Here is a 14,384-nt window from a genome sequence, read left to right on the forward strand (position 1 = left end):
TATGGGGAAACTTAAAAATCACTATGACATATCCCACAGTAATAACTGTTTCCAGAGAGAATCATCAATGGATGCTAAAATTAGTGAGTAAAAGTGAGATGAGAACCAAGATATTTACATAGTTTGCACCTGGCAAACACAAGTGATCAAAATTAATCATTGCCAATAACAGAATAAGTCAACAATAAGTGCCTCCTGATACAATAATGCACTGGAGATCCAAGACCATTTCTGTGGTACTCCTGTCAAAATGGCCAAACCTGAATTTAATCATGAGGAAGTATCAGACAAACCCAAACTAAGGAATTTTCTCAAAATAACTGGTAGTACTCTTCAAAAGTGTCAAGGTCATAAACAAAAAAGACTGAAGAATTGTGTCAAGTTAAAGGAAACTTAAGAGAGGTGCCTGACTGGCTCAGTCGGTAGAGCATGTGATTCTTGATCTCAGGGTTGTGAGTTCGAGCACCACACTGGGCATAGAGATTACTAAAACAAATGAAATGAAATCAAAATTAATATTAAAAAAACAAGTAAACTTAAGAGACATAACAAATGCAATGTTTCATCCTGGATTTGATCCTGAACCAGAAAAGGACATTAAGGGGATAATTGGTAACACCTGAATAAGATCTATAGTTTGGGTAATAGTATTACATCAATGTTATTTCTTGATTTTGATAATTTTATTGTGTTTATATAAGAAGTTAACACTGGAGGATCTGGGTAAAGGATATTCAGGAATTCTATAATTTTTATAACTTTTTTGTAAGTCCAAAATTATTTCAAAATTTAAAAAAAATTTTAAATATACAGCTAGGAAACAATAGTTTTCTTTTTTCTTTTAATGTTTATTTGAGAGAGAGAGAGAGAAGCAGTGTGTGTGTGAGTGTGAGGGAGACAGAGAGAGAGAGAGAGAGAGAGAGAGAGAGAGAGAGAGAGAGAATCCCAAGCAGGTTCTGTGCTGTCAACGCAGAGCCTGATGGGAGACTCAGTATCACAAATCATGACATCATGACCTGAGCCGCAATCAAGAGTCAGACACTTAACCAAATGAGCCACCCAGGTACCCCTTCAATAGTTTTCTTAAACTATTCAAATCAGGGCTTAAGAGAGATGGGATGAAGTGAGATGATATCCCACTACATTCTTTTAACTGAATTTTAATAATATATTTATTTAACCCATTATCTCTAAAATATCATTTAAAGATGCATTCAGGGGCGCCTGGGTGGCTCAGTCGGTTAGGTGTCCGACTTTAGCTCGGGTCATGATCTCACAGTTTGTGGGTTCGGGCCCCGCATCAGGCTCTGTGCTGACAGAGCCTGAAGCCTGCTTTGTATTCTGTGTCTCCCTCTCTCTCTGCTTCTCCCCCACTCGTGCTCTCTCTCTCTCTCAAAAATAAATAAACATTAAAAAAAAACTTTTTTTTTAATAAAAAAATAAAAAAAAATAAAGATGCATTCAACACCACTCCAAAATGTAAAATGATTCAATTGCTTTTTAGGCAACTGAAACTGCATTTAATGTTATTTATACCCATTGAATATAGCAATATGCCAGCAACTGCAGGGCAAAGTAAACGGGGAGAAGAGAACCAGACCATCTTTTAGGCCTAAACATTTTTAGGGTCAATAATTTCTCCCACTTACCAATACTCTCACACCAATGTTTTCTTCTAACAACCATCCTGCACTATGAAGCTTCCTTCTAAGCCAAGAATGTAAGCAGAGAACTAACAAATGACAAATATTTGTATAGTGGTTTAAAAAAAAAAATTCTACTTGTAGCTTTACATGAGCTTTATGGTACCGAGAAACTAAGGTTTCCTTCATTAAAATCCTAAGTAGGGCAAAAGCCTTTGTTTACAATACACTGGACTAGACAGCAAGGGAAACTAATCCTCAAAATCTATGATTTGATGATCCTCATCTTCTGACATCCTCTTCTTTTTTGATTTTTTAAATGTTTATTCATTTTTGAGAGACAGAGAACAGAGAATGAGTTGGGGAAAGGCAGAGAGAGAGAGAGAGAGAGAGAGACAGACAGACAGACAGACAGACAGACAGACAGAATCCAAAGCAGGCTCCAGGCTCTGAGCTGTCAGCACAGAGCCCGATGCCGGGCTCGAACTCACTGACGGTGAGATCATGACCTGAGCTGAAGTTGGACACTCAACCAACTGAGCCACCCAGGCGTCCCATCTCTTCTTTCTTAAAAAACAAACAAAAACTACTCATTTTTCATCTTTAGGAAAAAATGGATTTGTTTCATTCTTTGTTGAAAGTCTAAGTTTGCAATGAATCTTTATCAAAAATACTGTCATCTTCCAGGCACTATATTGAATTAAAAGATATCAGGGTCCATGTTCCAGAGGTCAAAACTCAAACTAGGGAAGATTTCTCAGCACAACAAAGCCCACACTGCAATCAAAAGTTCTACCCTTTGACACCCATTTGATACCAACCTTCCTACTGAAAAACAAAATTGAGTCAATCAGGGAAGTCACCTGTCCCAAATGCCCAACCAAGACAAAAATTTTCATCTTCCTACACACATTATATACTCACACACCACCATCCACCAGAGGACTTTCAGTGATAGGAAGCTTTCTCCTCTCAAGGGAGCCTGTTCCATTTCCATCTAAAAGATCTTCCAAAATTTACCACTCTGTTAAGTTCCACTTATTGGTTTTAGTTCTATCTTAAGGTAGTAATTGTTACACATGAGTTGCATGTGTATGTATATTTCATTTTTAGTGTTTTAGGTTTGAAAATTTTTTAATTTTTTTTTTTTTTTTTTTTTTTTAACTTTACAGCCAAGTTAGTTAGCATACAGTGCAACCATCTCAGGAGTAGATTCCTTAATGCCCTCTACCCATTTAGCCCATTCCCCTCCCACAACTCCTCCAGCAATCCTCTGTTCCCTATATTTAAGTCTCTTGTTTTTGTCCCTCTCCCTGTTATTATATTATTTTTGCTTCCTTTCCTTATGTTCATCTGTTTTGTATCTTAAAGTCCTCATATGAGTGAAGTCATATGATATTTGTCTTTCTCTGACTAATTTCACTTAGCACAATACCCTCTAGTTCCATCCATGTAGTTGCAAATGACATGAAAATCTTTTTTTATACTTAGTCATAAAATCCATGTCTCTCAAACTATGTGCATGCTTAAGCTAAAATAAAATCAAAATTCTCATACATGATTAAAATAACTATAGATATATAATATGATTAACAATCAACTTCAACAATAAAAAAAAAAAAAGATTGAAGGCAATTCCCTATGTGCTTTGGAGGAATATCATTTATAGTACCAGCAAAGCAGCATTATGTAACAGGGAGACCATTGGTCTGGGAGTCAGAAGAACTAGAGCTAGTCTCAGCTTAGTCTTTTACTAGGTGTGTGGTCTTGGACAAATTTCTTAATCTGGAACTCAAATTCCTCAAATCAAGAAAGTAAGCCAGAAAATAGCTAAAGTGTTTCTCTTTCAATATTTTAATCCCTCTCCCAGCTCAGCTTTAAAAAAGCTTGGTAATGCTAGATCTTTATGATTAAAGAGGATGGAAATAAATAAGAAAATCAAGCTAAAGATAAGCATAAAAGCATACTGCTTGTGTTCCTTGTAACTTGCATAAGATATAAAATTAAACTTAATATTAAAATAAGGGGCTATACAGAGATGAGACAAACATTTGATACATAGGAGACCTAGGGCTATTGAGAAATCAATTCAACAAATATTAATTGACTACTATGGTTAAAGCCCTACCAAGCACTACAGAGACATAATGGTAAGACAGATACAGTGGAATCCTTGAGGAAGGTGTGAGAGACCAATACACGAGAAATCAGAAAGTAAAGAAGGTACATACAGGCACATACAGTAATTAGTAAACACTAGAAAACCTTACTCACTTCAGTGTTATAATCCAAAGAAACAGGAGAGAAAACAGGATAGGAAGGAAAAGATTCTGTATTGATCTGAAAAAAGAGTGGAAAGTTATAAACGTAAAAATAGAAAACAAAACCACACTTTATCAAAAACTGCCCAAAACAGCCATTACTTAGTCACTCAAGTTCATATTTGTTAACTACAAGTGAGGGAAGAACTAAAACCAATGCCAAGAACCCAAGTGAATCTCTGTGAAAAAGTTAGGAGTATCATCACCTGTGAGAAGAGACCTATGCTTGTCTTATTAAAGTCATCAGGACACCACTTAAAGCAGATGGACCAAAGACAGCATCAAGTCTACCAGACGCAAAGAGCAGAATCTTAAGTGACTATAACGGACCATATCCTCTGCTTCAGGGAAATGTCAGCAAAGCAGTGGTGCCCTTCTTTGGCGTTATCCAATTAAATTGGACTAAGTTTAAAAACAGGAGTAGAAATACCTGACTTGGGTAAGGACCTTGTCCTCCAGGATATTGAGAAGGCACCTGTCCTCCAGGAAAGCCACCTACATGTTAAAAAAAAAAAAAAAAAAAAAAAGTAAACAGATCTCATAGGATTTAACTTTTCAAAACAGCATTGACTATTACGAATATAGAAACATGAAAACATTCACACCATGTTATTCAGTAGGGTAATTTTTTAAGATTATAATTCACTAAACCTAAAACCAACTTTGGTCACAGGAACCTTTTAAAATATTCCACGTCCTACACAGTTTCCTAACAAATAATACCTTTTTTTTTTTTTTTTAAATACTTGAACCAAACTAAATTTTGATTCTATCTAGAAAGGATGCCAGGGCATAGTTCTGAGGGTTTAGGAGTGGTATAGGTGTGAGCTGGGAAGCTCCTGAAGGTTTTGGTTTTTGCCTTTGGGACAGATTTTTTGTAACTCAAAAAGTGAGTCCTTATTTCCATCTTACTGATTAAACTTTTCCACCAAATTAATGCATTTCATGAAATCATGCATTTCATTTTATTTTTTACCATTTTATTTAATTTAGTTTTTAAATTTACATCCAAGTTAGTTAGCATATAGTGCACAATTTCAGGAGTAAATTCCTTAATTCCCCTTACTCATTTAGCCCAACCCCCCCTCCCACAACCCCTCCAGCAACCCTCTGTTTGTTCTCCATATTTAAGAGTCTCTCATGTTTTGTCCCCCTCCCTGTTTTTATAATATTTTTGCTTCCCTTCCCTTATGTTCATCTGTTTTGTATCTTAAAGTCTTCATATGAGTGAAGTCATATATTTGTCTTTCTCTAATTTGGCTTAGCATAATACCCTCTAGTTTCAGCCACGTAGTTGCAAATGAAACCATGTATTTTAAATTATTTCTCTCTTGGGGCGCCTGGGTGGCGCAGTCGGTTAAGCGTCCGACTTCAGCCAGGTCACGATCTCGCGGTCCGTGAGTTCGAGCCCCGCGTCAGGCTCTGGGCTGATGGCTCGGAGCCTGGAGCCTGTTTCCGATTCTGTGTCTCCCTCTCTCTCTGCCCCTCCCCCGTTCATGCTCTGTCTCTCTCTGTCCCAAAAATAAATAAAAAACGTTGAAAAAAAAAAAAAAATTATTTCTTTCTCTCTCTGCCCCATTCCCCCACTCATGAATGCTAAAATTAAAAAAAAAAAAAAATTATAAAAGTACTTAGTATAAAGTTTACTAAAGACTATCCCAAACATAACTAAGTTCTCTCAGTGGCAACTGAAAATTTTAAGTAGCACACTATTGTTTTTCTCTGGTACCTACCAGGTAGTGGGACCTGTGGTAGACCACTACCGTAAGACTGTGAGGGTGGCTGTGGATAGCTGGAAAAGCCTGCTCCACCTGGTGGGGGGGCTCCAAACCCTTGGCCTGGAGGAACTAGAATAAAAGAATAAATACAGTGACAGTTCTCATGATTGAAGAGTAAACTTTAGGAAAATATCTACTAATATCCACTAAGAAAAGTGGAAAAAATATGCAATTAATGCTATAACAGCAGTCTCTTTTGGTCTAAATTCAACTTATCAACTCTTTTCCGTTATGAAACAAATTAAAAAATTTTTACTTCATTCACCTGCCTAACTAACTTATAGTAACAAAAATGCTAAGCTTTTTGGCCTTCACACAAAGCTGTCCTAAAGGTCACAATTATGCTAAGTGAAATATCATAATCAATTCTTAAGATTACAAATAATCAAATAAACTGCTATATATTGGTCCTTTATTACCATGAGATTTATTCTAATTCTTTTCACAACAGAATTTTTGAGAATGTTTCCAGCTTTCATGCCCCGAAGAACCTTTATCTTGCCAGCTAGGTTTATGGTCTTTGGTAGAGAGTAGGCTAAGAGCATCTCTGACCTCATATAAAACAAGCAAGAATGAAATGGATGAGAGAGAGAGAGAGAGAGAGGTAGAGAGAGAGAGGTAGAGAGAGAGAGGTAGAGAGAGAGAGAGGTAGAGAGAGAGAGAGAAGGAAAAATGATACAGCAATCCCAAATCATCACTAATGCCACAACCCACTACTCACCTCCAGGATAGGATGGAGCTCCCCCTGGTGGTGGGGCACCAGGATAGCCTCCAGCGGTTGGATAGCCTGCAGTGGCAGGGTAGCCTCCAGCTCCTGGGTAGCCACTACTTGGGGCTGGTGGGTAGGCACCTCCTCCCACTGGAGGAAAGCCAGTAGGATAAGGATACTGACCCGGAGGGGGAAAAGTTGACTCCTGACCTGCAGGCTGACAAACCAGAAAACTTTTCATATGAATGTGACCAAAACAAACAAACAAACAAACAAACAAACTGAAATAACTGTTAAGGTCTAAATTTTCTTTTACATAGTAAAAGTCACATTAAAAGTCTTGGTATCTTGTACTAGTTTACCTGTATGCTAGTTTGTCAAAACACTTGCTTTTCAGAACTCAGTTACATTCAATTCTACCTGTGTTGGGCAAGACGGATCTGTTTCTCTATTTGGGAGTAAGAACGAGACTCTTCAGAAACCTCAAGGCTTCAGGAAAAACTATCAAAGCTCATTAGTTCCTTCATTTTCCTAATACCTGGAAATATTAGAAAGACGTATAGCTCTCTGCCCTAAAGAGAATTCCTGGCTCTTTTGTGACACACCTGGACCTGTTACATAGTAGGAACAAAAAAGTGACCTGAGTTACCATGGGGTGTGACATTTGGAGCCCAGTTCAGACTAGAAAATGTCTAAGAGTGGCAGAGATTGTTACACGTTCACTAAACTTTCTCGCCTAGCCACAAAGCTAGACTACCTTTCCCAGACCCCTTTGCAGTTAAAGTAGGACCATATGACTGAATACTGGTGAATGAACAGAGACAGAAGTGATGTACACCACTTCCAATCTGGCCCCTAAAAACCTCCTGCCCAATCCTACACACTCTCTCTTCCTCTTTCCCTTTATCTGCCAGCTGGAAGCAGAGAATCCAGTGGAGGAATCCAAGACACTAGAGGATGATAAAGCCAACATGTGGAAGGAGCCTAGTAACCTGAAAGACTACATGGAATAAAGCCTCCTTGATACCCCACCCCACCACCCACCTGCCACTGACTTCTAGGAGACTAAAGAAAACAAGTTTTTATTGTGTTAAGTCACTTGGATGTTGGGGTTGTCTGTTTCAGAAATTAGTCTATAATAACTGAAATGGTAACCAGAGTCCAGTTGAGTATATAGGGAGCTAGGAACATATTCATAATTCTCTTCTCTCCTATGATAAATTCAGGAGAGCTATATATTCATTTTACGTAAGGATACTTACATTAACATTAATCTGCATAGACCTCTCTTTCTATTCTCCCATTGTTAGAAAGAAGCCCTATACACTTATGAATATAAAACTGAAATGCATAATTCTTACATAAATGCCTCAGCTAGGAGTTTAGTCCTCATAGTATAGACGTCAACAAGGCAGAACTTAGTAGCACATTTAAAAAATGTACTCCAAATACTAAAAGTGTCAGAACTGCAAATACAGGGACCTCTAATCCACTGCAATTTGTTATCTCTGAGTCAAGCCCTTAATTATTTTAAACCTTCTAATACAAAGGTTAAAAACCAGTGACTCACGGAATGGATTTAGCTTACATACATATTTTATTGGCCATACAACATTTAACATTAAAAAAAATTAATTTCCCATTTTAAAAAATTGGGGCAATTTCACATCAAATCCATATTTCTGGCTTTACTTGAAGAAATGGAATATCTAGCAACATTGAGTCTGCATTGCAGCATGGCGACATTGGGCTGAAGCTGAGTAGCTGCTGGCTTTCCATAAATGAGGCAAGTACACTCTCGTTCCCTCCCACCTCCTGCCTTCACACACTTATTCTACTCAGTAGCTCTGGGCAACTGAGTTTATGACCCCTGTTCTAGCATATGTGTAAGATCCGTCATGGGCTAGTCCTATACAACACCTGTTCCAAGTACATGAGCTATTTTACTATTATAAGTGGCAATACTTACAGGATATCCAGGGAAAGGTGGGTAGCCTGTTGGGGGATAGCCTGGGTATGACATTCTGTAACAATAAAAAATGTCCTCTGTAATTTTTTATAAGGGTTAAGTCCTTAGAAGATACATATCATCAAGGGTTTTATACAAAATCTATCTTCTTTCAAGAGTCTGTCAGGCATTCAACATGTGAATATTAGAGGTATAAGCAAAGTTTATAAAATACTTTTTCATCTCCCCATTCATACCAATGGAGTCAGCATAGCATAGTAAATGTTCCAACTTCATCCTCCCCATACAATTTTTGTCATATCTTAATACTAACAGCACTATTATTTATGGAATATTTATGGAATATCTATAAGCCAATTAATTTTTCACTTAAATCTATCTTATATCACTTCCATATGTGGAAAACTTGCAATAGTTTCTGGCCACAAAGAGAAGGTAACATTAAAATGTAAAGATTAAAATAAATGCTTTCCAAATGCCATAGAAATCCCTTTATTTGGTGATATAACATTATGGGAAACAATGGTTAAGAGTTAACATTCATATCCACACACACCTTTTTTATAAACTTTTGATTAAGTTTCAAACTTAAAAGTAAAGAGTATAAGAAACCCCAAAGACTCAACACTCAGCTCTAGTAATTACGAATTCACGGCCAATTTTGTTTTTTCAATACACTCATTCATTCCCCATCACTCCACTGGATTATTTTGAAGCAAATCCCAGACATTCTACCATTTTAGCCTATACATACTTCAGTATATATCTCTAAAAACATTTTTTCTTAACAGGACTATTTTAAAAATATAACCATAATATCAATGTGTCAGTGTTCAAATTTCCAATTATCTTTTAAATATTTATTGCTTTTTATTTTGTACTTGTTTATTATAAAAAACCCAAAAGATTTTAGAGAGAACAGTGTTAGATTGAACTATGTGGCATTAATGAAATTCAACTGTTTTAACATACAAATTTCTTGTGGCTCAACCTAACATAATGTTCACATAACTTCATGTTCAGTTTCAACAACTGTCAAGTCACAGGTAATCCTAGTTCATTTGTACCCCAACCACTATCCTTCCTAGATCATTTAAAGCAAATCCCCAAACATATCCCTTTACTCACAAGTATGTCAATATACTATCTGTAAAGAGAAGGACTCTTTTAAACCATAGTCATTTACCAATATTTTATCTTAAACGTTTAATAATTTTCTAATATCATCAAGTATCCAGTGTTCAAATTTGCCCAAATATCTCAAAATATTTTTTACAATTTGGCTGTTCAAATCAGTATACAACTATGGTCCATATATTCTAGTGACTTGGTGTGTCTCTTAAATGTCTCTAGTCTATAAGCCTCCTCATTTTTTTCAGTGCAGTTTATTTGTTGAAGGAACCAGAGAATTTGTCCTGAAATATCCCTCTATCTGGATTTGCCAACTGATTCTCCATAATAATCTTTAAAAGTTATTTCCTAAAAATTTATAGTCAGATCTAGAAGCTTGATCAGATTCAGATTCCTTTTTTGGCACAAATACTCAAAAATACTGTTTTGTTTCTGTCAGGAAACACCTAACGATCAGATGTCCCTCTTTTTTGTGGCTGATAATCAATGTGTGGATCTAATTCTATCATTTTTTCTTCATTAATTATCTGGAATCCTTAAGAAATTTCCCTTCAGCAACTGTATGGTTTTCCTGAAATAGTTATATAGACTGTACTTTTTCTCTTCATTTACCAGTTTTCAAAATGAATTGGTTCCATAGCATAACAAGATGACTAATAAATTTTGAAGTATCAATATGAATTCAAGAACATAAACATATCTGATATATTTCAATCCATTGCAGTTATTATTCTTATTAATGTTCAATTTCTCCCATCTTTGGCCAAGAAGAGCTTTTTTTTTTTTTTTTTTTCAAGTAGGCACCACACCCAGCACAGATCCCAACATGGGACTTGAACTCATGACCCTGAGATCAAAACCTGAGCTGAGATCAAGAGTCAGATGCTTGGGGCGCCTGGGTGGCGCAGTCGGTTAAGCGTCCGACTTCAGCCAGGTCACGATCTCGCGGTCCGTGAGTTCGAGCCCCGCGTCGGGCTCTGGGCTGACGGCTCGGAGCCTGGAGCCCGTTTCCGATTCTGTGTCTCCCTCTCTCTCTGCTCCTCCCCCGTTCATGCTCTGTCTCTCTCTGTCCCAAAAATAAATAAAAAACGTTGGAAAAAAAAAAAAATTAAAAAAAAAAAAAAAAAAAAGAGTCAGATGCTTAACTGACTGAGGCACCCAAGCCCCTAAGGGAAGCCTTTAATATTGCCTGACACATTGTTTTGACACAATCTCCCAGACATTTTGGGTAACTTCCTTGCCATTTTATATCACATGATATTCCAGGCTCATTTTGTATTTTTCTTGCCTCAGACCTAATCTACTCTCCAAGGAGCCCTGATCAGTTTTCATGGTAAATGACTGATGTTTAGAAATTACAACCGGAGTACTAGCAATGTTTACTGCTAGTAGTTGATCATTGTTTCTCTACGCCTTTTCAGTATGGGACAGGGTAATATTTTAAAAAAACAAAACATTCATATTGATATTTCCAGTTCAATTTTAGAATTATAGGGTTTTTAATTTAACATTTTATATTTATATATATTTTCCCTTACACTGAACTTCTTAGTTCCTAATGACATTAACATACTACCTACTTTATCCTACTGTATAAATTCTATATAAACTCATAAGAGTTTCAGAATAATAATAACTATAGTATGCTGAATAGCTGCTTTCCAATAGATATTCCCGGATTTTGAGTATCACCTTATCTTGCAAAAATGATGTGATTAAATTACAGACCTTGGGGGAGATTATCTAGAGTATCTAGGTGGGCCCTAAATGTAATAATATGTATCCTTGTAAAAAGGAGGTAGAGGGAATTGAGCAGAAGGGAAGGCAATGTGACTATGGAGGCAGATACTAGAAAACACTGGCAGCCATCAGAAACTGGAAGAGGCAAGGAATAGATTCTTCCCTAGAGCCTCCTGGAGAGTGCAACCTTACTAACACCTCGACTTCAGCCCAGAGACACTGATTTAGGACTTTTGGCTTTCAGCAGCCACAGGAAATTAATACAAATACCCATATTGCTACAACATGATTGCTAAAAACAATTAAAAATTCTTTTTTGCAGGGCACCTGGGTGGTACAGTCGGTTAAGTGCCTGACTCCTGATCTCAGGTCAGGTCATGATCTCACAGTTCACTGAGTTCGAGCCCTGCATAGGGCTCTGCACTGATGGCATGGAGCCTGCTTGCGATTCTGTTTCTGCTTCTCTCTGCCCCCCACATCCCCGCTTGTGCACACGTCTTTCTCCCTCTCTCAAAATAAAGTTAAAAAATTTTTTTTTGCAATTTGGGGTGGGGGTGTCTCTGGGTGTCTTAGTCCATATGGGCTGCTATAACAAAACACCTGAAATTTTATTGCTTACGTTCCAGGGGCTGGAAGTCAAAGATCAAACTGCCAACATGATCAAATTCTCTGGTGAGGGCCCTCTTCCTGGTTCATAGCTGGTGCTTTCTCCCTATGTCCTGACGTGGCAGAAGGGGAAGGGATCCTTCTGGAGCCTCATTTATAAGGCATTAATCCCATTCATAAGGGCTCTGCCTTCATTACATTAGCACTTCCCAAAGGCCTCACCTCCAAATACTGTCATCTTTAGGGGAAACACATTCAGAGCATTACACTGGGATACACCCCACTATGAATGCACGGTCAAATTACTGTGTTTTAAAGATAGTTAAAATGATTCCTATAGAGTTAGGCTACCAATGTGATACCTATTTGGTCCACCTGTTTCACTGTGCTTTTAATTTTTAAAGATTACTTTGGGGGCACCTGGCTGGTTCAGTCAGTAGAGCATGCCACTCTTGACCTCAGGGCCGATCATTCAAGCCCCACAGTGGGTATGGAGCCTATCCAAAAAAAAAAAATTTGTTTAAGTTTCATTTTATAATTGCATAAAATATTTTCTTGGTCCCAAGTCAAATCAATAAAACAAGATATATTCAGAAAGATATTAGCTTCTATCCCTGCTCATTCCCTCTTCCTATATGTAATCATTATTTTTATGGCTTATACATCTATTGTGTTTTTTTAAATACATAAGCTGATATGTATATATTTATATCCCCACTCCTTTCTTAGATAAAATTTAGCCAATACATATACTGTTTCTTCACTTGGCTTTTTTCTTTTATTAGAGACCACTCATAGCAGTATATAGATAGTCTTCATTCCTTTTTACAACTACATAGTATTCCACTTTGTGGACTTTCCATAGTTTACTTAATAGCAAACATCTGAGTTGTTTCTAGTCTTTTACAAACAGTGCTACAACGAATAGCCTTGTGTAAGTATCTGTCTACATATTTTGCCAATATTTGCCAATATATTTATTTATCCAATTTTATTAGACTAATTTTATCTTTTAACGGTTTATTTATTTTTGAGAGAGAGAAAGAGACAAGAGTGGGAGAGGGGCAGAGACAGAGGGGGACAGAGAATCTGAAGCTGGCTCTGAGCTGATAGCGGACAGTCCAATGTGGGGCTCAAACTAATAAACCATGAGATCATGACCTGAGTCAAAGTCGGATGCTTAACCAACTGAGCCACCCGGGCACCCAAGACTTAGACTAATTTTAAAATTAGTATACATTCTCTAATTGGGGGAAAAGAAAATAAGGTGGGGTGGCAGAATGCAGCCAATCTGGGATTAAAGAGGCAATCATACATTATGTATTCTCTGATAATATATGGTAATCAAGATTTGATAGTATTCTGATCAGCAAACATGACGGGGGAAATATCTTTTGCAAACTGCAGTCTGCACCAGAGAGTTTGAAAGTTATTTTCTTCAAAAGGAACTCATTTCTATTTGGAAATGCAAACAATAACTTGAACATCTGATGATGTTAAGAAATTATTACATCTTTAGGTCTGATAATGGTATTATGATTTTTGTAAAGCATCTGCTTTTTTTAGAGATATACACTGAATATTTATAGACAAAATATGTCTAGGAATCACTTCAAAATCATATAAAAGGGTTATGCAGGAGTATAGATGAAACTAGATGAGTTGATTATTTATACAAGTATGTGGGTATTCAATACACTCTTCTGTCCAGTTGTGCATTCAAAATTTTTCCATAATAAAGTTTTTGGTTTTTTTTTTAGAAGACCGTTCATGTAGGGGTACCTGGGTGGCTCAGTCAGTTAAGCCTCCAACTTCGGCTCAGGTCATGATCTCATGGTTCGTGAGTTCAAGCCCCACGTCAGGCTATGCTGACAGCTCAGAGCCTGGAGCCTGCTTCAGATTCTGTGTCTCCCTCTCTCTCTGTCCCTCCTCCACTAGCGCGCTCTCTCTCTCTCTCTCAAAAATAAATAAACATTAAAAAAAATTTTTAAAGACCACTCATGTAAAACAAATGCAGCCAACGTGAACCCAAAAACCACAAATATATACGTATATATGTATAGTGTAAGTACCTTTTGCAATTGAAGAAAACACTACCAACCTAAAAGAAATGCAAATAAATAGAGGGAAAAACAAATATTCAAAACAATACCATTTCATAGCCTGATCATATCTAAAACACTGGGGCACATGGGTGACTTAACCATAAGCATCTGACCCTTGCTTTCAGCTCAGGTCATGATCCCACAGTGTGTGGGATTAAACCCCATGTCGGGCTCTGCACTGACAATGAGGAAGGTGCTTGGGATTCTCTGTCTCCCTCTCCCTCTGCCACTCCCCCACTCATGTGCATGCATAAGCTTTCTTTCTCTCTCTAAATAAATAAATAATCTTAAAAAAAAAAGATTCATTCATGTTGTCACAAATAGCAAGATTTCCTTCTTAAAAAAATACCTAGGGGTGCCTGGATGGCTCAGTCAGTTAAGC

General features: G+C 37.2%; 1 protein-coding gene across 4 annotated transcripts in view; it reads right to left on the reverse strand.

Moving 5' to 3' along the window:
* Positions 1-14,384, reverse strand: part of ANXA7 (annexin A7) — a 38,544-nt gene that overhangs the window by 12,089 nt on the left and 12,071 nt on the right. For 2 of the 4 annotated variants that reach the window (XM_058696741.1, XM_058696743.1), the window contains exons 2-6: positions 8,421-8,475; positions 6,464-6,668; positions 5,698-5,811; positions 4,395-4,459; positions 3,918-3,983 (exon numbers count right to left, since the gene is read on the reverse strand). In XM_058696741.1, the coding sequence (XP_058552724.1) occupies positions 3,918-3,983; positions 4,395-4,459; positions 5,698-5,811; positions 6,464-6,668; positions 8,421-8,474 (504 nt within the window). In that variant the 5' untranslated portion in view covers position 8,475. Of the gene's footprint in view, positions 1-3,917; positions 3,984-4,394; positions 4,460-5,697; positions 5,812-6,463; positions 6,669-8,420; positions 8,476-13,969; positions 13,999-14,384 lie in introns of all 4 variants that reach the window. The other 2 variants (XM_058696740.1, XM_058696742.1) reach the window with 2 other exon arrangements.

The sequence above is a fragment of the Neofelis nebulosa genome, chromosome 13 (assembly GCF_028018385.1).
Source record: "Neofelis nebulosa isolate mNeoNeb1 chromosome 13, mNeoNeb1.pri, whole genome shotgun sequence".
Classification (NCBI taxonomy): Eukaryota; Metazoa; Chordata; class Mammalia; order Carnivora; family Felidae; genus Neofelis; species Neofelis nebulosa.